This window comes from Cardiocondyla obscurior, linkage group LG07 (genome assembly GCF_019399895.1).
Source record: "Cardiocondyla obscurior isolate alpha-2009 linkage group LG07, Cobs3.1, whole genome shotgun sequence".
In the NCBI taxonomy this organism is placed as follows: Eukaryota; Metazoa; Arthropoda; class Insecta; order Hymenoptera; family Formicidae; genus Cardiocondyla; species Cardiocondyla obscurior.
In genome coordinates, this window is record NC_091870.1 from 6,088,254 (window position 1) to 6,112,789 (window position 24,536).

At 39.0% G+C, this 24,536-nt stretch overlaps 5 protein-coding genes across 10 annotated transcripts in view; 1 reads left to right on the top strand and 4 right to left on the bottom strand.

The window, feature by feature from the left end:
- Positions 1-7,865, bottom strand: part of Inae (inactivation no afterpotential E) — a 37,012-nt gene extending 29,147 nt beyond the window's left edge. For 2 of the 4 annotated variants that reach the window (XM_070659444.1, XM_070659440.1), the window contains exons 1-4: positions 7,103-7,865; positions 6,746-6,887; positions 5,679-5,863; positions 4,982-5,565 (exon numbers count right to left, since the gene is read on the bottom strand). In XM_070659444.1, the coding sequence (XP_070515545.1) occupies positions 4,982-5,076 (95 nt within the window). In that variant the 5' untranslated portion in view covers positions 5,077-5,565; positions 5,679-5,863; positions 6,746-6,887; positions 7,103-7,865. The other 2 variants (XM_070659441.1, XM_070659442.1) reach the window with 2 other exon arrangements.
- A 1,937-nt stretch (positions 7,866-9,802) lies between these two features.
- Positions 9,803-11,553, bottom strand: Gmer (GDP-L-fucose synthase-like protein). 2 transcript variants are annotated; one of them, XR_011545999.1, is made up of 7 exons: positions 11,417-11,553; positions 11,210-11,324; positions 10,985-11,113; positions 10,697-10,910; positions 10,484-10,621; positions 10,046-10,410; positions 9,803-9,961 (listed from the first exon to the last, which is right to left on the bottom strand). XR_011545999.1 is itself a non-coding variant. In XM_070659462.1 (6 exons), the coding sequence occupies exons 1-6, from the start codon at positions 11,539-11,541 to the stop codon at positions 10,175-10,177; spliced, it is 957 nt and encodes a 318-aa protein (XP_070515563.1). In that variant the 5' UTR covers positions 11,542-11,553; the 3' UTR covers positions 9,803-10,174. The 2 variants fall into 2 exon arrangements, 1 of the variants encoding a protein (XP_070515563.1); XM_070659462.1 differs by having other exon boundaries at positions 9,803-10,410.
- Positions 11,532-13,449, top strand: Taf8 (TBP-associated factor 8). 2 transcript variants are annotated; one of them, XM_070659463.1, is made up of 6 exons: positions 11,532-11,624; positions 11,803-11,993; positions 12,296-12,582; positions 12,703-12,853; positions 12,940-13,083; positions 13,145-13,449. In XM_070659463.1, the coding sequence occupies exons 2-6, from the start codon at positions 11,864-11,866 to the stop codon at positions 13,309-13,311; spliced, it is 879 nt and encodes a 292-aa protein (XP_070515564.1). In that variant the 5' UTR covers positions 11,532-11,624; positions 11,803-11,863; the 3' UTR covers positions 13,312-13,449. The 2 variants fall into 2 exon arrangements, with proteins under 2 accessions (XP_070515564.1, XP_070515565.1); XM_070659464.1 differs by having other exon boundaries at positions 11,539-11,624; positions 11,813-11,993.
- A 114-nt stretch (positions 13,450-13,563) lies between these two features.
- On the bottom strand, positions 13,564-20,495 carry Vinc (vinculin). Its single transcript, XM_070659445.1, has 16 exons — positions 20,361-20,495; positions 19,216-19,323; positions 18,844-18,989; positions 18,403-18,679; positions 18,073-18,273; positions 17,671-17,911; positions 17,337-17,569; positions 16,643-17,009; positions 16,125-16,553; positions 15,897-15,988; positions 15,725-15,818; positions 15,435-15,559; positions 15,063-15,302; positions 14,884-14,974; positions 14,646-14,681; positions 13,564-14,329 (listed from the first exon to the last, which is right to left on the bottom strand). Exons 1-16 carry the CDS (start codon positions 20,415-20,417, stop codon positions 14,160-14,162), a joined length of 2,907 nt encoding a protein of 968 aa, XP_070515546.1. The 5' UTR covers positions 20,418-20,495; the 3' UTR covers positions 13,564-14,159.
- Positions 20,177-24,412, bottom strand: L(3)07882 (Nucleolar protein 14 homolog l(3)07882). Its single transcript, XM_070659446.1, has 6 exons — positions 24,283-24,412; positions 22,446-24,194; positions 22,227-22,356; positions 21,933-22,100; positions 21,350-21,840; positions 20,177-21,206 (listed from the first exon to the last, which is right to left on the bottom strand). The coding sequence occupies exons 2-6, from the start codon at positions 24,056-24,058 to the stop codon at positions 20,960-20,962; spliced, it is 2,649 nt and encodes an 882-aa protein (XP_070515547.1). The 5' UTR covers positions 24,059-24,194; positions 24,283-24,412; the 3' UTR covers positions 20,177-20,959.
- Positions 24,413-24,536: the final 124 nt, after the last annotated feature.

Genomic DNA, 24,536 nt, shown 5'->3' on the forward strand with positions numbered 1-24,536 from the left:
AGCCGCGATACGTTTATTGAGAAAAATATATGAAAATAAAATAAAAGCACCGCGAATCGAGCAATTGATTGCAAAATTACTCGCGTTCGTGGCACACTTTACCAGCTGACTTTATCACTTCGTCACTTTGCGATCGAATAATACACGTATTTTTTTTTTTTACGAATCTTCGCTTCGCATTATTCAACATTAATCTAGCTCTAATATTATTCGAATTTATTATCAATAAGTTACTCGCTGCAAGTCACGGCGTTTGAAAAACGAGTCCAAGAAGTCTCAGAGCTGCTTCTCTACGCGCTTCTTTTTTTTTCTTTTCTTCTCCAGAATAACAGAAGCTCAAAACAATATCAATTTACCCAAATTGTAACAGATTCGGTTAAACTGACGCTGCTTCGACCACCTGTTCTTGGACTCGCATTTCCCTTACAACAAAAATGCGAGCGCGGCGGCGCTTCGTTCCGGCTGCGGCGGATATAAAAAAAGCCTCCGCGTATTTTTAGCCCGATCTGCACAATACGTCGCGCGCGTGGTCAATACACACGGGGTAAATTTACATTTTAATCCCCCGCCGAGAGGGAGAGGAAGGGGAAAGTAGCATCGTTGCTGCAAAAGCTGACCGCGTGCGCGATATTAACAAGGTGGCGGCGACGGCGGAGGGAAGAAAGGTGCCCGCAAGACGAAAAGTAAAAAGTGGCCGGGGTGTTGTTTGTCAAGATCTCTCGCGCGGAAAAAGCCGCTCGCGCTTATTATACTTCGCCGGGTAAAAGGCCCTCGACGAGATTTTCCGCTGAATCGCGCCCTTTCGCCGCGCCTGAAATCGTAAACACGCGCGTTCCGCCGCGCCGGCGGGTCTTCTTCGACCTGAAGTTGCGCAGCTTCCGCGTTCTCAGATTAAAAAAAAAAAAAGGAAAAAAAAAAATTAGTTTCCAATCCATCGCGGTGGTTTTTATTATTTCTGCAATTACGCGCCGTGGAAACTTCGCGGTTTCATCGCGCGTTAAAGCCAGCCGGTCAGCGGGTTAGAAAAATGGATTTCCACGGGAAAAAAGGACTTGACGGAATCTCGGATAATCCTCGCGACACCGACGCGAAGCACAATGCCGGATCGTCCTGTAAATAACGCAGATACGTATTTTTTTTTTCTTTTTTTTTTTAACTATCCTTTTCGAAATAAAACAAAATACGGTTTCCGCGATCGTTTTAATTCTCCATTTCCTAACGGCGGAGTAATTTCAAACGGCTTTGGATCTGTGTATTAAAAGATAAATCGAGCTCTCTTTTATTTACGGAACGACCTGAATAACACCCGCGGAATATGGAATTCATACCGGTTAATTAGATTTATATCTGATTGTCGCAGCTAGCAGTCAAATAATTTCATCGCTCGCATGGCGGACTGTTGAATTATTCCCGAAATTATCGAGGCTGGCCTCGGCGCTCGTTCTTTTATCGGCAATCACAATGCCATTATGGAAAAATAAAAGAACGAGGCCAGGTGGACTTTCAAGCGGCCAGGGAAACTTTCAAGCGGTCTTCTTCGCGCTTTTCACCGCCGTCTCTCTCTCTCTCTCTCTTTCTTTCTTTTAATTCAAACGAGCTTTCGAGAGGCTCGCGAAGAAGCTAAAGGGCAAGGACACTCACTCGAACAGGTGGACGTAGAACAGAATGGCGCCGGGTAGCACGAGATCGTCGCTGCCGACCCTCCAGCGTCTGTTGAACGCGATCAGGCTCGGCATTCCGCGTCGTCGTCGTCGTCGTGGAGATACGTGGCGACATAACCTATACGGCACAGACTCGACGCGTCACCGAAGGGGGAAAATTCACGCGCCGGCCAGTCAGGCCGACCGAGCGACGAGGCGCGGAGGCGCGAACTGAAGAAGACGAAAGGTTGAACGAACGGACGGATGGACGAGCCGGACCGGATCCGACCAATCAGCTGACCGGGCCGCTAAAACGCGGAAACGCGGAACCACACGAGTCGCACGCGATCTCGCAAATGTGAATGAACCGCGCGGGACGTCGCCGGGAAAAGCTCGTTTGCACGGTATTAATCCGGAAGTTGAGTATTCGAATTACGTTTGATTTAATTAATTGAATAAAATTAAAAAAAAAAAAAGAAAAAAAAGTAATACTGTACTTTTCGTTACTTGCTAGTTGTATTTTGTATTAATTTGAAATTCCAACAGGCTGAAAGAGCGACGGCCAGAGAAAATATTTTTATATTTAAAATAGTCTAAGTTTTTTTATTTATTTAATTTTTTTTTTAGAAATAATGTCTTTTACAAGTTGCGGAGTGGTTTGGTCGATTCAACGTCGACCTCCGTGCGATTAAATTTTGATGTAAATTACTCCGGCGCTGCGAGCATCTAGACAAGAGTGAAGTTGGGTGCGAAAGCGCGGAACCGCGTCGGCGGCGCGATATTCATAAATTAAAATGAAAATCTCGTTGGCGGTAATATTCAAAATAACATTCAATTTGCTACATTGGCCGTCGAGGTGCTGTTTGCGTTTGCGCGACAAAATCGGATTCTTCGACTAATATCCCGCTCTCGTGCATTCGAGATGAAAATAAACGACGCTTTCCCTCCTCGGCCTGCTGCGCCCTTTTCCACAGCGATTTATTCCTCGAATAAAGCGAGATTCCGCGTGGATGGACCGAGCAAAATCCTCAAAAGTGTCACGTAGAGTCGACGGGAATTAATTAAGATCCGCGGGGACTATTTCGCCCGTTATTTTGCGCACTACACGTCATCGGCGTGGATGCGATTCTCGATCATCGCTAATAATAATACACGAGCAGAAGTGTTCTCGCGCGACCGACTTTTCTTGAAAAACAATGACCGCGTCGTATAGAAAATGCACGTTAAAATAAAAACTCCGATCACCCGCGAGCGCCTCGTCGAGCAACGGGCTTGAAGAGTGGGACTCGGTGACTTCGAAACGGACGTCTGTTATCTTTTGTCAAAGTTTCGTTCTCGCGTAACCGACGTTACATCGGGTACGACAGCAGCGATATCGTCCACTAACCGGAGTTCAAATATTTCTTTCGATAGCTCATTTGCGTTTAAATTATTGGGATGGGCAGAGTGGAGCACTCGCGACATTAATCGACGGGTTAATTTGCATTTAATGGGAACGATGACTAATCATATGTCCGCGCTGATCGCTCGGTATTTTCGTTCTGGCTCGTGTCGGGACACGTGGGAAATATCTGCGAGATTTCTACTGATTTGTGAATGACAACGGAGGCGTGAGGTGATCTGTACAACCTATTGCGTTTACACGTAACGAACTCTGAAAATAACGAACCAATACCCCGTTCCAAGAATAATCAAGGCCGCGCCTCGCACTCTTGAAAATGATCCCCTACGTTTATATGCGGTCTTTCATTATTTTCGCGTTGCCGATGCAAGGAGCGATCCTCCAAGCTGTTTGGCCGTGTCGATGTGCGGCATTATGACACGCAACATGAAACCCGAGACGAATACGCGAGCCGTAAATCTCTGTTATACCGAAGTCGCGGATTCGTGCCAAACGCCGCGCGAATTGTTTTGGACGATTTATGTATGCGCACCGTACCAGATCGGATTCGAGGTGTCTTCGTTACGTCGCGACGACGACTACGGGAGGGAATCCGAAATTCACAGGTGGTAGCCTCATATTATTACGAAGATTAAACTATTGTTTTTGTTACAAAAACGTAAATATCTATTTTAAAATAATAATAATAATAATAATTAACTTAAACATAAGAGAATTAATTTTTCATCAAATAAATTTTAATTGGAAATAAAGCTTTTTAGAATTTCAATTTTAATTTCTACTATCGCCAGTTTCGAAGTTTCGGATTTATATTTCAAGCTAGTAACAGCTTTAGCTTAACGGATGTGCCGCGTTACTCCAGTCGGATGCACATTCGTGGGACATAGATACGTGATACATATTCGTGCAATCAATTAGTAGATCGCAGAGGAAATGAATTGACTGAAATCCGTGAGAGAGTTTCTAATTGGTACATGTAAACTCGAATATACAGGTCACGTCCGAGAATCTTTCGAAGACGTAACGTGGTAAAGACATTTATCTATTAATATTCAAAGTAATAAATAACATTGTCGATAGAGTAAAATTTTTAAGAAATTAATAGTTGATAAATTTAGTATTCCATGCAAAGCACGCGTGTATGCGAAATCCAAGACATTAATTGGCTAAATTATAATCGAAGGTGGTTCTCTGGGAAAACTCTTCGGAATATAAAGCTTGCTCCTGCTAATGCAAGTAATTTTTGTATAAGATTATAAGAGATTTTAATTTGAACAGAAAGCACCGAACAAAAAGCATCAAGAGAGAAGAAAGAGCCTTCAAAAGTTTCTTTAAAATCAGCTGTGAAGATTTTAAAGATTCTGTTACTGGAATACTTAAAGTTCTAATGGTGTATTAAACAATGCTTCCAAGTTTGAAAGATATACTCAAACTTGGATAATTATGCGGGGATAATTATAAAAGGCAATTTTGTTTGGTCAAGTTGAAGCATACGTCAATTAATGTCTGAACGCAATATTCTCGAATTGCCAATAATATACTGCACTGTGCGCTGTATAAAATACCTTGGTGAATACGCGCAGCAACTTCGTTGAATGAATCTAAGTTTACGAGAAGGCACAGGGCTCTTACGACCTTTTCATTACCCTTAAGAATCTTATATTTCAATTTCAAGAAAAGAAAAAGATGTAAAGCGGAGTTATAGCAAATGTATAATACAACGCAATTTTTAAGTATTTAATCGTATTATACATACGGCACTAACAATGAAAAAAAAATAAATAATTTAAATGCAGGGAAACGGAGAGAAAAATCAGCCGCTGCGATAAATCTTGCAGCGCTTTCTCCGCAAAGAAATTGCGAAGCGTTTCATCGGAAAAGTCGTTTCAAACTCCATTTTACATCCCTTACCTTCTTTATTATATTTCGCTCTACTCACCATATGAGATGCACGACGAAAAGGAAAACTCCAGGCACGACGAGGTCGTCGCTACCGACGCTCCAGCGTCGTCGGAACACCACGATTCCAGGCATCGTCGTCGTCGCCGCCTTCGTCGTCGTCGACTTCCATCCAACGTGGCGGCCCGCGGGTCCAGCTCACACGCGAATCACCGCACGACTCGGCCGACCTGGCCGGCGGGGAAACGGCCGACGGCGACGCCGACGTCGGCGTCGCGAGCCGCGTCGACGGGCGCACTGACAGTTGTAACTCTTACCGCGCTCGTCGTCCATTCTTCGGCGACCTCGACGGCGACGACGCACGTCGCCGCGATGGCCTTCTGATTATCAACGACGTGCCGGCGCGCGGCCCGACGCCGCATCGCGCCTCTCGGCGCGATGCAACCGTTACCCAACTCACTGTCGTTCACTGATCGGGTCACTGACAAGTCTGGTAATTAATTAATGGCACGATAAACTGCACGCCGTTTAGCACAGGTTTCCAAAGAAGATTTCAGCACTGCAGTGCGAGGAAATTGACCTCAAAACATTTAGCGACGTCTTTCAGGTGTCTTGCAGAAATCGCTGTTAACAGAAAAGATAGTCTTCCTTGAGGGCTTTTCTTTTTTTTAATCAATTTTTGAACTATCGCATTAAAAATGTCTATTGATAATTTTCAAGCACGGAGATAGGCTTACCGATAAAACGTTTATCGAAAGTATCCGAAGTGTTCTTCTTGTTGATAATAATAGACAATTTGCCATTGTGCATCTTTTCTCCTTCTTAAGTTCTTCGTTTCCAAATAAATCCTTTTATTATTCCGTACTTTAAGCGCCGGAAAGCATTCCCTCACAATGCGCAATGCGCCGACATCGGAATTGTTCTGAAAACAACAATTGGGTAGAGAGTGGTCGAGCTGGTCCAGCTGCGAAATGGCAAATTAAATTGTCCGAGCTTTCGCTTCTGAAGAAAACTCGAAGAGAACGGCGCTAGCTTATCGTAACTCAAAGAGATCTCGAGTCCCGTTCGCGTTTATAGAGTTAAGTATCTCTGAATCGTACGAGAGGTACCTCCCGGAGTGCCTCTTCCTCTCTCGCGAATCATCGCGAAAGTGCGTTTCGCTCACGTTTCCTCTCGTCATTCACGACTTCAAATGAATGAACGTTCGTGAAAACGACGCAATGCGATGATCTCTCGGTCGACAGTTTTTGAAACCGCGGTGGAGTAACAACTGGGCTTTCCGGGACGATTGCCGTCAATTATATCGCTATCAATTCGACAATTATACGTTGATAAGCGCGATAAACAAGTTTCGCGTATGACATATGCATAGATAATGCATATATAGCAAAATATAGCAAAATATAGTAGATATATTAAATAAATTACTGTCCCAAGTTTCATAGTTTGTTTCTTAAAAAGAAATTTAATTCGTTTCGATTTTTCTTCTTTCGATTTGCACATTCAGTTACATTGAACGTGCGACGCGACGGAACGAGGAAGAAAGAAAAAAAGAAACGCGCACGACACTAATACGCCGAGCCTATGCGAATACAATCGATATCGTCTAATTAAATTATCATACGCCGAGAGTCCACGTAAGCGCCACGCGTGATTTGCCGACGGATTCATCTTTGCGTCGAATTTTTATATCGCCTCCGCCGTTCGTCTCCGCGACGACGTAGCTCGGCCTTTAAAAAAACAATTAATTATGACGCAACGCATCGTTTGTCTTGTAGATCGAGAAAATCAAGAATGACTTTACCTCGGAGTCGAGCTCACTTTCTCGCGCGATCCTTTAAGATCTTCATTAAAGCCGCACGTTCGCCATCAAATTTCGATAAAGTCGACAGCTACATCGAAAGTTATTACAATTAAAAGCTGATCGAGTCTCTCAAAGTTAAGCTCTGCAAAAGTAAAAAAAATTTTTTTAATAAAGAACAATTAAAAAAAAAACAACTTAATTATAATAATTGAAAAGTAATGCGGATTACACATTTCAATCGTTACATCGATCGAGAATTAAACATTCACGAGTCGAGCCCGATTAAGTGCACCGTCCGATCGGGCGCTAAGTAATTTCCTTAGTCGACTAAATTAGTTTTTAATGATCTCTACACACCCCTGTGGAGGTAACTTCGCAATGTCCCCGAGATCGATGACCACCTGACCGCCTCCAGAAGTTGAAGCCTCCTTCGCAGAGAGACCGCGCGTTTTTTTTCTTCTTCTTCTTCTTCTTCTTTTTTTTTCTCCAGAGCGTCGCACGCTCCCTGCGTGGACGCCGCGACGCTCGGCGTCGGTTCCTCAGCCGAGCGATATCACTGGCGCAACCCCGCGTCTCTTTGTTATCATCCCCTCGGTGGGGGACGCGAGGGAACCCTCGGTGCGTCCGGTGCACGTTTTTGTTTTCGCGAGCGAGATGCACCCACGTAGGAATTACGAGCGCGTCGGATTCCTTTCTCTTTCGGTCCGACGGAAGTTTCCGGGACGCCGAGATGCGGAAAGGGGGTTAAGCCGACCGCTACCTGGACCGCGATCGCGTCGGGACTTCGTGCCACCTTGTTACCCTCATGTCGCCGTCCGCGCGGGATACCGTGAGCAGCCGTGAAATATCCCCGGGGGTTGCGTTATCACCGGCCACGTGCCCGTGCGCGTAATCACGACGCTTCTGTGCCGCCAGCACCGCGAAAAGAGCGCATCTTGGGGCCACTCGACGAGGCGACGAACCCACACGAGAGCGAACTACCCTGAAGGCAACTGAGAGTCGTGCCGGCTCCGAGGTGGTACCCGAGACAAGCAGGGCCCCCTTCCCTCGCCGGCGTCTCCCTCCGTCGCGCGGAGGCGCGCTTGCGTCCCGACGCCGAGCGTCGTTGCACCGCCGTCGCGCTTTCCGCCTCGCGAATATTGGTCTCGTTTCATTGTACCGTTTTTTTTTCGTTTTTTTTTTCTGTTTCTTTTTTTTTAATTTAATTTTTTTTTCCTTTTTATTTAATTTATTCGCAGTGAACTTCTCCGCAAATCGAGATCGGTAATTATTGCGCGGCATTATATGAGAAAAAGTGGCCTCGACGAAGCTATTAAGCGAAGGGAAAGATATCGAGAACTATTAATTAGTCGTTTATTATTTAGCGCGTTGAGCGTACCGCGCGCGATAGTCAAATGCGATTCCTTTTTGCGGTTTATCTAATTCTTTTGCCCGAGCAAACGAAGTACACGATGATGCATAATTACGGAGAAGCATAACGTAAGCGGGATAATCAGGTCGCTTCCGTGTCCGTTATCTTATCGCGAGTGATTTACGGGTGACACCCTGGCCCGTACCCTAATCTCGAAATCGTTATTCATTGATAATCACATTTGGATGCGGCAATAATTCATCATTAGTAATATTTGAAATTTTCGAAAAATTAAATAATTAATTTATTAACATCAGTCAAATCCGAATTATTAATTGGATCAACCAGAGCGTAGCTGCGTTGCAAAATTATATATGCACGTGGGTGCGCGCCAGGTGAAACGCCGGTACGAAACGTATATAACATGCGATATTTGATTAATCATTGCAAGCAGATTGCTAAGTTCTGCTCGGCATTCAAGAGACTATTTTTCTTTCGAATAGACTCCTTCTTTCACCATTCGATCTCCAATTCAATTAGCTTGACGTAATTATTACTGAGATCGCGGCAAGTGAACGGGTCGCTAAGAAAACAGCGTTAAATTTTCCACTGAGGAATTGATTGGAATTTAATCGTGAAACGAGTGGACTGGTAAATCCGATTACATTCTATGTAAGGTGAATTACGCTCGGTTCCCGAGATCGATCGACTCGATCGCGGTTAACGGAGACGTCGCACGAATAGCGGCACGTAAGGAACATTTCGGGAAAAGCGAGTGATTTATTTCTCTCAGGGGAGACGACCGGAGGGCCCTTTTCGTGTCGTGGAGACGTCTCTCGATCAGGACAAGCACGCGGTTATCCTCGCTCGAATCGATCAACGTGGCGGTCGTTACGAAAATTATTGTGACCTCTTTTAATTTCTTTTTTTTTTATTTTATTTTTTTTTTTTACTCACCGATTTTTTATTTTCCGGTCTATTGTTCTTTCGAAACCTGGACCGATTTTACTGACATCGGCTAATTAAAACTCTTCGCCCTGTCCCCGTATTAACCGGGCTTATATTTCACAATGGGATACGGACAGTCCGGCAGAATTGTAATTTAGAAGTGGACGGACGTCCTTTATTCGGCTTTCCGGAATTCAAGAAGTAGATTAATTAAAAACCTGAAATGGACCTTCGTTATTTAAAAGGCCAACATTTTCACGTCGCGCGGAGAGACGTTTCGAAATTTTGGACATTTTTGCTAATTGAGAATTAAATCCTAAATTAAAAACTCACTGAAGCGAAAAGTTCGAGCTGGGCTAGTTTTGCTCGCAAAAAGTCCTATGTTTAAATTTGCGAGAATTAATTTTTATTTGAAAAAAAAATGAGCTTAAAAATGTATCAAATATATTATGGTAACTGGTAAAACACATCAAGTAATATATTTAACACGCTGAATGTAAAATCTCCTAAAGCTACTGATTAAGAATTCATTGATAATATTTCGCTCGATACGTTTGCGAAATTGTTTAAATATCATATCACGGCAGTCAGTAAGCATCATAAAGCGATCTATCGGTCAAATTTATGTGCAAACTGACCTAAAATATACTTCTGGAGTGCTTCGAACGGAACGAAAATAAATGCACCACGCCAGGTGTTCGCCTGGAATCTATCTTTAGTATGCGCATTCGGTAGGTAACTTTCTAGATCAATATAAATATCCACGTACCCTCAAATGTTTATTTAACAGCCTGAAAATACTCACTGAGATTATTGCAGGACTTTATAAACCTCGCTTAAATTCGTCTGTAAGGGTTAACAAAACCTTGGATCTTGTTCTCCTCAAGTAACAAATGCAACGTTACGCAAATAATTGACTGCAAAAATAACTTTTTACAATGTGATAAATTTGTACAAGCAATATCTGTCGATCTTTAATATTTTTCACTGTTATCGCTCACCATTTGTACACGTGACTCTTATATTATTTTCCATTAATCCACGAATTCCAATGAGCGATAAATAACGTCCATATCACAAGGTATAACACGTCATAAGATTGTAATAAAAATATCCAACTTTCCGCTGTTTTAATTTCTTGCTTGATCGTAGTTCTTTATATACCAATCAACAGTTTCTTTAATTGCTTGATCGAAAGGTGTAAAATGAAAATCGGGTAGATATCGTCGTAGTTTCGCGTTGCTTGCCGTTTTCTTGTACTGTCCATCCGCTGCCGATGTGTCATACACCACTTTTCCCTTAAAGTTGAACGTTTGCGCCAGCGTTTCTGCCACCTGTGCTATTGACTTTTCTTGCGCCTCGTCCACTAAAAAATTATCAATTTCACCAAAATTATAGACAATTATATGAAATAACGGTATGCCTTAACAAATAATTACCTGACAATATAATTGGCAGTCCAGAATTGTACTCCCGTAATACCCAAATTATTAACTTTGCTAAATCTCTGCTATAAATAAACTGCCTTAAAGGTTTGCCCGAGCCCAATACCGTAAATACCTTATCTTCTGTATTTCCTGATAGAACAAAAAGAAACAAGTTAGACAGTAAATTTAAATAGCATTCAATTAATATAAAATTTATTTTTATACCATTTTTGCACAAGTCATAAAGTCTTCGCATTAAACCAGGTATGACGTGACTAGCGCTAGGATGAAAATTGTCATGTGGTCCAAACACATTGCAAGGAATAACACTGGTATACATTCTGTTATGTTGATCATAATAACCTTTGTTAGCAATATCTATAAGTCTCTTGGCATAACTGTAACCATAATTTGATGGATGTGGAGGTCCATTATGAACCTGGAATGCATAAAATATGTACTAATGTCCAATAATTTATTATACATCAGTGTATCTCATATATGTGGTACTACCATAGTTTCATCTATTGGATAAGACGTCTTGTCAGGAAATATACAAGTGGAAAGGCAGGAAACAACCTTAGCAACGTTATATTCATGAGCTGTATGTAAAACATTATCGTTTATGTGTATATTATTCCTCTGCAATGAAAGATAAAACATATTAAGTTCTGATACCATAATAAAATTATGAAATATGCTTTAACCATGGAAGAAATTAGATCTTTGGATATTTACCAAAAAGTCTAAATTATGTGACATATTGTGAAAGAGTCCACCGACCATAGCGGCCAAGTGAATGACGTGTGTCGGTTTATGTTCATCGAACAGCTTTCGTGTGCTCTCCTTATCGCTGCAAAAGTCATTTAAAAAATGTCATGCAAATATCAGTATTTTATAATCTTAATCTAACCTCAGTCAAACCTTAAACCTGATTTAACTTACCACAAATCTGCGTCTTTAGATCCAACAAATATCCATTTTTCATTTTTCGGTTTCTCGTCCTCGATAACATTTTCAATAGCTTTACCAACGAGTCCCGTGCCACCGGTTACGAGGACAACTTTCATCCTGGAATCATCAAAGGAATTCTGTAGGAATGTATAGCAGCTGACAGCAAGTAGCGAGACGGTGACGGATGGTGACTGAACAGGTGCTGAACAATTTTTAATAATTTAATGAATGACAATTGAATGATTTGAGACTCCCATTTTCTATCGCTCCCTCCAATTTCCGTTGACGATAGTAACGGTTCGTGTCGGATTTTCTCAGAACTAAAAGATCTAAAAAAATGTTTGGTTTGTTCTTTAAAATTAAATTGACTGCACTAGTCTGTTCTAGCGTATTCAGTTCAGCTACAAAGAACAAATCTTTTGTCATCTGTGATCAGCAATGGATACACAAACAATAAATACTCGAAGAAAAATACTGAGCCAAGTTGTTTCGAGCATTTTGGTAGAATGTGGTTACGACACATGCGAGAAACAAGTGCTGGAATCGCTCAGCGAGATGCTGCAGTCATGTAAGACTGAAATATTAAGCTTACAAGTAACTAACCTAAAATACGTACGAAAACATCATCGTATAAAATCATTTATTTTCTAATTTTATACGTTTATTTTTGCAATTTTTGCATTTACAAAAAATAAATATACTTTACTGAGTTTTAAAATAAAATTATTTTCAGCTCTCGACTTAATCTAAATTTGTTTATAACTAAATAAAAGTGTATCATATAATCAATAAGACATCAATCTAGATACAAATTTAAAATCAATGTATGTAACAATAATTATTTGTTATTATTATTAATTATGATTATAGTTATTGTGGAGATTGGTGCCTCAGGGAGAAACTATTGCGAGCTTTCAGGGAGAACAGAGCCTCTCATAGCAGATGTAATTCTGGCACTGATTAACATGGGAATAAAAATAGACAATATAGAAGCTCATGCAAAACGACAAAATAGATCAGTTTTACCAGCACTTCAACAGCAGACACAATCAAAACAACTAAATATCTTGCAAGCTGGTGTTAAACAGAGCCATCCATCACATATTCCAAACTATTTACCATCTTTTCCTGATCCACATGCATATATAAGAACCCCAGTAAGTATTTATCAACTGTAATACTGAATTAATAAGCATGCATGGAAATCTATATCTTATTCCTACATTTATTATTATTATTTTTTTTCCTGTGTAAAACTAATAAAGTTAATATTGTAGACTCATAAACAACCAGTAACAGAATATGAAGCAATTAGAGAAAAGGTAGCAACACAAAAGCGGGATATTGAAAGAGCACTGACGAGATTTATTGCCAAAACAGGGGAGACACACAGCTTGTTTCTTACAGAGGACAACAGCATGTTTCCTTGTGAGAAAAATACTTATACTAATTTTTTAAACATTCCAGTGAAGCAGTACAACTAAAATCTCACTGTGCATCTGTTTTGCTTTCAGTGATCTCTTGCAAGCCACAGTTTCCAAGTTACATATCCGCTCTTTTGCCACAAGACCAGGTTTTCGAACCAGACCAAGAGTTTCAGTTTGAGCCGAGTCCGGTGAAGAAGAAGAAGGAACAACAAAGCAAAGAAACGGAAAAAAGTACGATTATATGTTAGGAAATATTCAGATATGGCGATTAATAATTTATTTTTGTTCGCAGGTGATCAAGCACAAAACGAAAATATGGAACAAAATGGTGAAATCACTACTCAGCAAGATGTCATAGATAATCCATATTTAAGGCCCGGAAGAATTCCGAAAGGTAAGACGTCAAATACAACGACATCCACTTCTCAGCCTGTTAAAAAAGAAACTGTTGAATCTTAAGAACTAGTGTAATATTATTTATAATTTATAAAATTATAATTAATTCATAAAATATGGAAAAGATTTATAATTTAGATATTACAAATAAACACTTTTCAAATATAAATTCATTTTGTACTTAATTCGTTTTTTTGTATGAAGCTCAAATAAAAAATGTCTTACATTATATTTAGCAATATTCGCAAAAATAATCGAGATAATAATTATAAAAACGCTTGAGCCGCTGAAATATACACGAAAAAAATGTAAAACTTTGTTACAAGTTCTTTTATTATGTTACAAATCGAGTGTTATAAAATTATAAATAATAACCATTGATTATTGCTATCTTACTTATCTACAGACGATTGTGCGTTTTAGAATTTACGTGTAACTATACTACGTAGCTATAATACATATTATTATTTGTTTTTAAATAATTGCATGAAAAAATCCGAGCTGCTACAGGACCAAAAGTAAATCGACAAAAAGAATAAGTTAATTAAAAAGTATTAAATATATTGTATAGCACATAATTAGTACATTTAATTTACATAAAGATGCAGTACCATTAATTGATTTCTAATACGTTAAAAAGTCAAACCAGTAATTCGTAACGTGACAGTTCAGTGTTGTAAAAGTAACTTTTAGATATTAAATCTGTTCTAAAAGTTCTAAACACAGGAATCACGTAAATTTTTACGTCTCGCTTTTCTTCTGAACGTTTAAAAATTGAATCATTACTTCATTATGAATTAGTAAAAAGGTAAAATATATATATTTGACTTGGTAAAAATTGAAGACGGTTTCTTGTAAGTATAATCTAGCGTGTTTCTTTTCGTAAAAGACTATATTAATTTTTATATTGTTTAATATTGATACCACGGCTGGCGGCGTACCCAACGCAGCTTCATACCGGAAGCCGTGCGGATTTTTATGCTGGCGCATTCCGCCGCGCGCACTGTCTCCTTTACGCTTTGCATAAGATTTTGGGCATTGCCGACGAGCATGTCCGTCGCCTCTTGATCTTCCTCTGTACCTGTTTATATAAAAACAAAAGTTAGAAAAAAACAATAAGAAAATAGCTTTTCGATATATCTAAATGTACAGATATTTTTCTCATAAACATCTAAGAATATCACTGGTTCATAAAAATATATTTGTAATACAGGACTAATAATAGTCTTATGCAGAGTAGCAATCATGCACAGAATTGTTCACATAAACATGATAATATGCAATAATGTTGAGTGTACAAAAATTGCATACAAAAACCAATCCTTAAGTGGAACAAAAGAGACAACATCGAAGGAGAAATAAAAATAACATCAAGCAGATTTGCAATTTTTTTTTACCATAAAGCATCAGCTCTTCCCAGGTCGGAAGTGTCTCTATATGTAAATAATTTATTTCTGTGTTAATTACGTGATAACTCCTTTCATTAATCAGTACTTGAGAGAGATAAAGGTATAGAGATTATGTCATTTTAGAGGTAGTAATGAATATTTCTTAATAACGAATTAACTTAATCTAACTCGATGAGATAATATATTTTTTAAATAAAAATGTATATAAAAGAAATGCAAATTGTACCTTGTGCTCCAAGCATGGTGGCTTTTACCGTGGACAATATTTTTAGCTGCGTTCCAATGGTAGGTATACGTTCACAAACTTGAAGAAGGTTCTGAAAAATTATTAAAAGTATAAAATTACACATTAATTGTAACAATTAATATGATTTCTTTCAGATATTGAGGTAATCAGCAACGAACCGTTCGAATACGTTTATCAGTGCATTCCCTAGCGAGCTCTTTAGCAAGGCGCGTCACTTCCTGCGAAGCTTCCGCGATGGCTTTGGCACACGCAATAAGATCTCGCTTGTTTCCACCCTCGCCTCTGACCAGACCCGACAGTCTGCCCATTAAGATGGCCATTTTCTTCGCCGCGGCAATAATCTCGTTGTCCTTACTAGACCACTGTCGTACTTCCTGATGTAAACCGTGAGCGGCCATCTGTACAAAAAAAAATTTCACAATGTTATTTCTCGTATCGCCTGTAACTTTTATTATTTTTAGAATTATGCAGTTTTGTCATTTTAAATGGTAAGAAATGTATTGAATGATTAAACGTTTTCGAACTCTTACCATTATTGGCTGATTGGGTTGAGGAGCATGCATAAACATTTCTTCCTCGTCGTCCGTCTCAGGAGGAGGCGGTCTTGGCGGTGCAATATTGCTGCCAGGTAAAGGTGGACGAGGTGGTGCGACTTCTATATATAATAAATAAATAGTTTAAATACTAAAAATATAAAATTATATATATATATATATATATATATATATATATATATATATATATATAAATATATATACTTTTCTCGTTGAAAAGAATTTAAAGTTTCAAATTAACATTTGCTTGAAAAGAATGAACTTACCATCGGCTATATGTAACTGTGTCATTTCCAGAGGCGGCACCAGATCCGGTTGGATCACTATGGCTTTGCGAACTTGTCCAACGTTGGCCAACAGCTAAAAATATTTTACCGTAAAGTACAAATGTTGTACATCAATTTTTATGGAATATTATAACAAGGTAAAAATATGTACCGCGCGATTGTTTTCTCTCCAGCGAGATATTGCATTGTTGTCGTGAATGTTCATGGCTACTAATTTTGCCTCTTGTACCATTGGAGCGACGCCTTTTAAACAGATAAATATACAGATAAAAGAAAAAAAAAGATAAAAATTATAATTAATTATGTATATAACATAAAACACCATAATTACTGCTTGTATTTCTATTAATGTCAATAAAATTGTTTCAGTATCACGTACTATTCTGGAGAACATCAATAGCATGGTTCACTCTCTGAATGAAAGCGGGGTCCTCGCTGTTGTCGCTTTCCTGCTTCGCCACGAGGATGACTCGGTTCGCGAGGCGCGCGATTGCTGCCGTGTTGTCGACCATCTTCTGCGGCTGGGCCTTGGCGATTGCGTCCTCGCAGAGGAACGTGTGCTTCTGCATCTGCTCCTCTGACGTCCGGATGAAGTCACCGCTGTTGGTCGCTTCATCACATAGCGCTCGCGCCTGCTGCATTATCTCCGCATACTGCTGCCGTAAGTTTTCAAAATGCTCGTCCGCAGCCTTACTATCTGGATAAGTCATGCGAATCCGACCGGCATTGATCAGCTGTGGCGTCAAAGATTCCACCTGCGAGGCACTGGCGGTTAGGGCTTCGGCCAGCTTTTTATTCCCTCCACTTCCTGCAACAACGAGGCAATTTTAGTTTTTAGAATAAAAAGAAGAGAATATGTTTCAGAATATTAAGTCTAAAAGTTTAAAATATACTTACCGCCAGCTGCGACCATCCTGGCAGTTCTAGCAGCTCTATTCGAAAACGTTTGCAACGCGCATGTTTTGTCGTTGAAATTTTGATCGCGTCCCGGCGTGCCCACAGGAGTTAAAACGGCATCTGTGAATTGCTTTAGAGGTGTGGTAATGTCGATAAAGTCTTCGACAACACGGGATACGACTGCCTGCTGTATTCTGTTTTTCAACTCGTAGAGCTTGTGAGACAGCTGCCGTGCGATCTCCTGGGCCCTGGGAGTGTTACCTTGGCCGTGAGCACAGAGATCGGCCAGTTGATGAGATAGATTGTCCACCTCATCGCACAGTTGTAGAATCTCTGCCTTGTGTATTCCTGGTAAGCCTTCAGCCACCTATTTTCCGAACACAAAATCGTCATCGTTGATAATAAAAGACTTGAAGTTCTCTTCAAGATAGTAAAAGTAATCAACTTTCAGTTGTAACATCAACAACAAACATAAGTCTTGAAGAAATAACGAATGTATTTACGGACTCACATTTGCTATAGGTTGCTCATTCTTTCTATGTGCAGCATTGAGGATATTAAGCATTATAAAGTGAACACGACTGACTTGAAGTATCATGTAGAGAGTCAATAACAACGTCAGTACTACTGTATTTGCATTATATACGCTATAAATAAGTATAGCTTATTACTCCAAGAAGCAAGTACATCGTACCTTTTTTCCCTCGTGTATTATTAAAGCTATAGCCCTTTTACCGAGTCCCTTGTCATCGTGCTGCGGGTTCAAGAGCCATTTGTTCGCTTGCTCCAATCGGCCGGCCACCGTGTGCGCCGTTTGCGCGGTGCCCGACTTGTCTGCCGCAACCAAGGCGGACGCTACTAAGCCCCGGAGCTCGTTCAGTTTCTCCTTGATGCCGCGTGCTAAAGCTTCTGCCTGAGGTGTAGTACCTTTAAAAATATACAATCGTTCGAGTCCAATTCTTCACATCAAAACTTATCACATCTTTAAAATAAAAATTATACGATATGAAGTTCTAACAAGCGCGAACCTTTTTCGTTTTGACGTAGTTCGCAGAGTGCCTCGGTCATGGTAATTATTTGCGAGGCCAGTTTGGATATGGGCTCTGCTTGCGAGGGAGGCAGGTAACGCTCCGCCAAACGAGATGCCTGTTCTATAATCTGACGAAGACTCTTCTCGCCTACGCCACCTCTCAAAGCTAAGCCATCGTCTAGCCAATCGTAAGCCGCACGTATTCTGGATTCGATGGCACTCTGAGCTTTCTTCAAGACCTAACGTAATAAAATATAGAATTTTAATTATTCGGTTTACTATTTAAATAAATTAATTTATTATTTAATATTACATTATATTAATTATATTAATATTAAGAATAAATTTTATCGTTTAGATTGCAGGTGTATCAAAAAAGAAGTGAAATAGAAAAACTTGCAGTCAACTGATCGGCGTCCCACTCTTCCTCGTCATACGTCGTCAACTGTAGTACTCGAATAATTTCGTTCAACTCGTCAGACATCCTACCAGACAAATAGTTTCGATTCTCCGCTGCTTCGTCCGCGCCCTTCCCGCCTTGAGAAATGATATGGATAAAGATCTTCATGGAGCAGATCAGAATTGGAGCCAGCGTTTTCACCTGCAAAAGTATTTAGTATTTGTATCACAAGTTCTCAGAGGTACGCTTTTAATTAAAAAAAAAATTACAGGAAAAAGTTTTTATTGAAAAGACAGTTAAATAATTATCATATTAATTTTCGGTACTTACTTGATCCAAGCAGCGCACCAAGATCTCTCGATGCACCTGGTGGGTCAGCTCTTTCTCACGTGCGCTCACTTCTTTTGATACCTTACTGAGACACGGGCTCAAGTTCTTGAGAAAGTGCACCAGGTCCTCCATCGTCTCAATGACCTCGGTGACAGCTAAGTAATCTAATACACGTTTGCATTCACGAATGATCTTCCGTACTTCACTCTCGTCAAAACAGAGAAGTAAGGAACTGGTGCCTTGCAAAATCCCCCGCGAGCCCTCTATAAGTTTTTTCCTACAAAAAAAAAAAAATTAAAATTAAATTAAAATGTATAAAATATATAAAAACGTAATGTAGTATTTAGTTGGATAATTTAATTTAAATTTAAAAAATTTAGTATTCCACAATTTAATATGGTATTTTTAATAAAAGTTTTAACTTTATTTATAATGTTTCACCTAGCAGGCCCAGAATAAGGGTCTTCCTTTAGCATAGCTGATGCTTCCTCCAAAAGGCGAGATGCTCCTTCAACGCGTTGCAATGCTGCTGGCATGTCTTGCTTAAGTAAGGCATCATCGGATGAGTTTATCGTTTCCTTTCCCACCTGCAAGTTAAAACATGTAATATATAATCCAAATAATCAAATCTGCCGAGGCTTTTAAAACGTTTGCTAAAAATTCTGATTTCAACAGAGCGTCAGATTTAGATTCTCGCTCTTTTTTCAAGTCTGTATAATACGTAAAGTAATATTTAAAAAAATATAGAAATTAATGTTTTTAATATTTAATTTTAATTTTTTTTTTATGCTATTACAAATATATAATACTCACTTTTACAAGATTAGTTACAGCCATACTAACAGCCTGGACAGGCCGTCCCAAGTCCGGCATAGCATTTCCATCTTCAGCTTCTTCATGTAAGATAACAAGTCTTGATACCTACACAAACCATAATTATTAGACCAGTTTCAAACAAATAAATAATGTGGTTGCAATTGCCAATAAAATTAAGTTTAATTATCATATAAATTAAAATATAAACAATAAAAAATATTAGATATGTTAAATCTGTATAGAATGTTTTGAGTTAAATTTCTGTTATTATTTTACATATTTATTAATTAACACATTAATTTATTATACATTTTATGAAATTTATACAAAATTGCCTATTATACAGTTATGAAAATTTATATTATTAACTAAATATATATGATCGTGATCCTATTAAATCCCGAAATATAAGTATCATAAAAATAATAAATAAATGAATATTAAGGGACATCCTTTTTTTATTATAAAAATATAGGCGCATTCATATTCGGCTACACGGAATGCGAAGTGAGAGCGGCGGCTTATTAATCCTCTAATCATGCGTCAAATGTGTGGGTTGATTCGACACCATATGCCATGTATATCCTTATTTGGACAGGTGGAATTAGCGGTGCATCAGAAAAATTCTCCCCCCGGGCCAGGGGGAGATTAAGTTTCATATTCCGAAATCGCGTGATATGCCCAAGAAAGATGAATACGGCAGCCCCGTTCTATATACAGCCTATGATGTCATAATTCTATAAAAAGCACCCGGGATGACACAAAGGGATTATGCTCCGTAGACGAGCCTCGTGTCAAAACACAAGCCTGCGCGCTCGTCGCGTTTTCCCTACCAGAAAAAAATGGCTGGTTTCGGTCGCGTGCCGGCTAAATTAAATCCAATTAACGACCGCGGCGAGACCAGCGAGGTTGCCAGTCATAGATCTAGATTAATAATTTACTCCGCAACGAGATAACATTCTTTCGTAGACCTTTTTATCTTTTTTATTTGCATTTTTCATCCATTTAGCGGCCGGCTGATTCAGTTAATTAAATTAATCCACCACTACTTCTGGGGTGACCTCAGAGGTTTTTACGGAATCAGGTCTAGGTGACAATTTCGATAAGAACGACTAGGAAACACCTCTTGAGATTTTAATTACCTGCTGGGCCACTGGCTCGAGGATACTCTCGATAGTCTTGGTGTGGAAGACAGGCATTTTTGGTCGTTTTTTAGACTACGACGCGAGAAAGCGAAAAGGAGACGGGAGTTTCCTTTAATCTTGTGGCACAGGAGGTGAACGGAGGCTTCTTAAGGTCTACGCGACGCTCATTCCGCGGTCTGTGGCTATGCTTCGCAATTCCGGACGCGATCTCAACGATCCCGACCGCGGGTCTTGACTACTCTAGGTCTCGGAAGGCGAGCCAGCCGCGAGATTCCAACCTCTGGCCGTGCGGTACTCCATGGGTGGGAGGCATGCACACTAAGGCAAACACGTGTCTGTGTATGCGCCGACAAGGGACACGTTGTTCGGCTCTCGTGTGCGCATTCCCCACCCCCATGCCAGTCGCGAGTGGTCAGAAGTTGAAGCTTACATAATTGCTGGAGAAACTCGCTTCTGAGACAAAAGGGCCCGTCGACAAGCAATGATACGCGTGAAAAATGAAATATTGTACAATACATTACAAAAATACCGCATATACATGTGACGCGACTTATATTTACAATATTTAATTATTGCATGCGCCTGGTCCTTCAGAATCACTTTCTCTTATTCATCTTTTTCAGTTCACTCTGCTGCAGAGCAGCCGCGCCGAAGATTTCGTTAACTTTTCGCTTACGCTCGGTGTCGCTCTTAATCTGCTGCTCGATCTGTACTTTAGATAAGAAGTCGCGATCTCTCCTTATCTCACGAACTGCGCCCTTATATTCCCTCTTGTACTTATGCAGTAATTTTTCTCGCTCCCCTTTTTCCTTCGACATGGATTTGTGTCGTTTTCCGTCATATCTATAAAAAAAAAAATTGTTTTAAATCTTATATTATTATTATAATTATTATAATAATAATCTATAATAAATAACAAGTATTTTAATACATAAAAAGAATAAAGTTTTAAATTAAAATAGAAACAAATGTGATAATATAATTACACTGTCATTTTAGGCTCGTATGTTCTTAAAGGTTTCGGCCTTTTTTTCTCAACCACAATGTATTCCAATTTCTTATCTCGTAGAGCTTTGAGGTCTCTGCACAGTTCCTTTACACGATCTCTTACATCCGGTGGATATTTCTTGAATTTGTTTAGCTTTAATAATTTAAAAACAGGCTCAAATATTGAATATACTGCTTCTAATTCCTGAAGTTGATTTTTTAATTCAACAAGCAAATTTATTGTGGTCAGTAGAACTCTTATTTTAAATTTGTCGTCCAACTCCTCGTGGATTAAATCACTTGCAAACATTTGTGCATCGTTTGGATCGATTTTTTTCTCAGTTTTACTGATCACTAGAGCTTTGCACGTAGTCTTGAACGGCGGGACAATCTTCACGTTTTGCGTTAAATCTGTAGGCGTTGCTAAATAAATAATTCCTCGTAAAAAGTTGATCACGGACGGACCAAAGCGTTTGCTTAGCCTTGTGTACTGCAATTCAACAAGATAATTATGAAATGCACTTTTTAAATTTTATTAGAACATAAAGTAGTAAATAAAAAACGTAATCTGAATGTACTCACTTCCAAAATCAGAGTGCAGATAAAAAGACCTTTTGATATGTCGCTCCGATATTTTTTAACACGAGATCTCAATAATATCTGCGACATGAATATTAAGCAAGGAGTAACAACAGGATGTCTGAAATCCGACGTTGGAAACAGCAAAGATACTAATTTAAAAAGTATCAGCTAAAAGAAAAAAAAATATAAATTTAGTTAATGTTAAACTAAAATTTCGATTTTTACAGCTTAAGAAATTAAGGTCTTGACTTGATTTTGGTTTCAAGTTTCTCTGAAGACCTTTTATAGTTTTACCGTATCCATATCAGGATATCTCGTCCTATTTTTTTCAAATTTATCGTGTTTTATCTTGATCATTTCTTGTATACAGATTTTAGAATTTTCTGGGTTTGCATGGGCTAAATCATAGAAATATGGACATAATCTAAAACAAAAATCACATGTAAATAAGAAATACAATAAATCGTAAAATAAGTTAATAATATAAAATTAATAGAAATAAGTTGCTTGTACCTATCAAAAACTTGGAAACATTTAACTAAATCATTGGCGTTCTCTGTGCAGGCACAGTTGTCTACATATTGCAACAAATAACCAAATAAACTCGACATTTTTTCTCTGTTTTTACCATCCAATGTCCAGTGATTGCATTTTATAATACGATCTACGATCACAGACTGGTAATCTGCATTGTGTGATTCTAACAACTTCTTTAATTCCTCAAAACTTTCTGGAACGCCATATGTGTAAGGCAATTCCTTTCGCGCTTTTTCCATAATTTCTTTTCGTTCCAAAAGATTGTTTCTGATCTGCTGCTTTTCATTTTCATTATATGACTTCTGCACACTGTTACTTTGCTTTAATATGGATTTAGGAAGAATTTGATCGACTTGGCTTTCTTGATTAAAATTTTCTGTTAGATCATTAGTAAATGTAACATATTTTTTACTTTTATTTTTAAGTTTAATTTGTGTTTCATCTTCAGTAGAGATCTCTAAGTCTGAAAGATTGTTCTCTTGCAAATTTTCAGACTTTAGACTTTTATTATTCAAGTCCACATTGGATTCATCTTCAGAATTAGATTCTGAATGTACTGTTCCTTGATTTTTTTTCATATTTAAATTTTCTATTTTATCTTCCTCTTCATCTTCCTCTTCCTCGTCGTTGTGAGAACTGTCGTCGGCTTCATCACTTTCATCTTCAATACTCTCCATAACAAAATCATCTTCAAGATCATCAGCAGACTTATGCTTGTACTGGATTATAGCGTTGCTAGTAAGTCCTCTCATCCTTGCCACTCTATCAGCCTCAAGTTTCTCTAGTTTCTCCTTTTCCTCCTGGACAATCTCTTCCTCTGATTTCAGCTTGTCAGAAGGTACACCTCTGGCTTCAAACTTCAACTGGCGCACAGCCATGTCATAGGTATCAGCTTTTGTTACCTCATTAGGATCTTCAGCAGACTTCTTAGAAGCAGATATCAAAGGAAGAAGGTCTTTCCATTCAGAATCTAGCTTTTCTGTGAGGTCTATAGTCTGCTCTCTTATTTTCTGTTTCTCTGCTTTGCGCTTCTTGGACTCCATAATGAGTTGGTCAATTAAATCCCTTCTAGAGAGTGTAGAATCTGCTTTTGACAAAATACCTCCACCAAAGTGCGCAGTCTCTACAAAGTCTCTGTTCAACTTACCAGTGGTATTCTCATCATCACTGAACTCATCATCACTTCTAGGATCGTCAAATTTCTCTATTTCCTCGAGAGTTTGACCTCTGTGAGTTAACACCTCATCATTCAGATTAAAAATGCTATCTTTCTTGTATGACTTCATGTGTTCTGTGGCAAACCTGGCTGTCACTTTGTCCTCCATACTCATGGCACTGTTTCGTTCGCCAATTCGTTTATCAAGGAAGACATTGTCCTTGTTTTGTCGCTTGTATTCCTGCAATAGACTCTGTTTGCGCTTGTTGATAGCTCTCGTTCTTGAAACTCCCGGCAGACCACGATCATTTTTACTCTTTCTTCCTAATACCTTTAGCTTATCTTTGTTAACGTGTACCTCAAATGGGTTCAGCTGCTTTTTGCGCTTCTGGTGAACCAGTTCAGACGAATTCTTTTTCGCAATTTTAACCATTTTGTATATCTTTGTATAAAACAACAAGAATATTTGTTGTCAAAGATTGAAGGGAAATAACTTAACCTTACATACCATCCGTTTTAAAATATGTCGCTTTCAATAGTTAATTTTGTTATAATTATTGGTTGCTTTTCTAAAAAAGAAAAAAAGAAAACAGTACATTATTTTTGCCTTACATAATTATATATACAAAAAGTTGGTATAAATATTTCGATACTTACGCATTCAAACCTTCTATAATATATCAAAAACGAGTTTCGTATTATATTCAATTCGATTACAATAAACACGTGTTCATCTCATCAGTTGGGTTTGTTCCAGTTTGTTCTTCGTAGCCGCATTACTTGAGAAATTTTGTTTCTAAAAATACTAATGCGGAGAGTTCAGCTACAAAGAAGCAACTTACAAACTAACTTATCACAGTCAAGAACGAAGAGAATAATCTTCTGTGATTGGTCGATATCTGAAAAACGAG

Coding starts and splice junctions, on each gene's coding strand:
- Gmer (XM_070659462.1), bottom strand. CDS start 11,541: ATGAAAGTTGTCCTCGTAACCGGTGGCACGGGACTCGTTGGTAAAGCT. Junction 11,325..11,416: donor TCTAAAGACGCAGATTTGTG/GTAAGTTAAATC, acceptor TGACTTTTGCAG/CGATAAGGAGAGCACACGAA. Junction 10,911..10,984: donor ATCCAATAGATGAAACTATG/GTAGTACCACAT, acceptor TATGCATTCCAG/GTTCATAATGGACCTCCACA.
- Taf8 (XM_070659463.1), top strand. CDS start 11,864: ATGGATACACAAACAATAAATACTCGAAGAAAAATACTGAGCCAAGTT. Junction 11,994..12,295: donor CAGCGAGATGCTGCAGTCAT/GTAAGACTGAAA, acceptor TTATGATTATAG/TTATTGTGGAGATTGGTGCC. Junction 13,084..13,144: donor AAGCAAAGAAACGGAAAAAA/GTACGATTATAT, acceptor TTTTGTTCGCAG/GTGATCAAGCACAAAACGAA.
- Vinc (XM_070659445.1), bottom strand. CDS start 20,417: ATGCCTGTCTTCCACACCAAGACTATCGAGAGTATCCTCGAGCCAGTG. Junction 19,324..20,360: donor TCGAGCCAGTGGCCCAGCAG/GTAATTAAAATC, acceptor TGGTTTGTGTAG/GTATCAAGACTTGTTATCTT. Junction 17,570..17,670: donor ACTACGTCAAAACGAAAAAG/GTTCGCGCTTGT, acceptor ATATTTTTAAAG/GTACTACACCTCAGGCAGAA.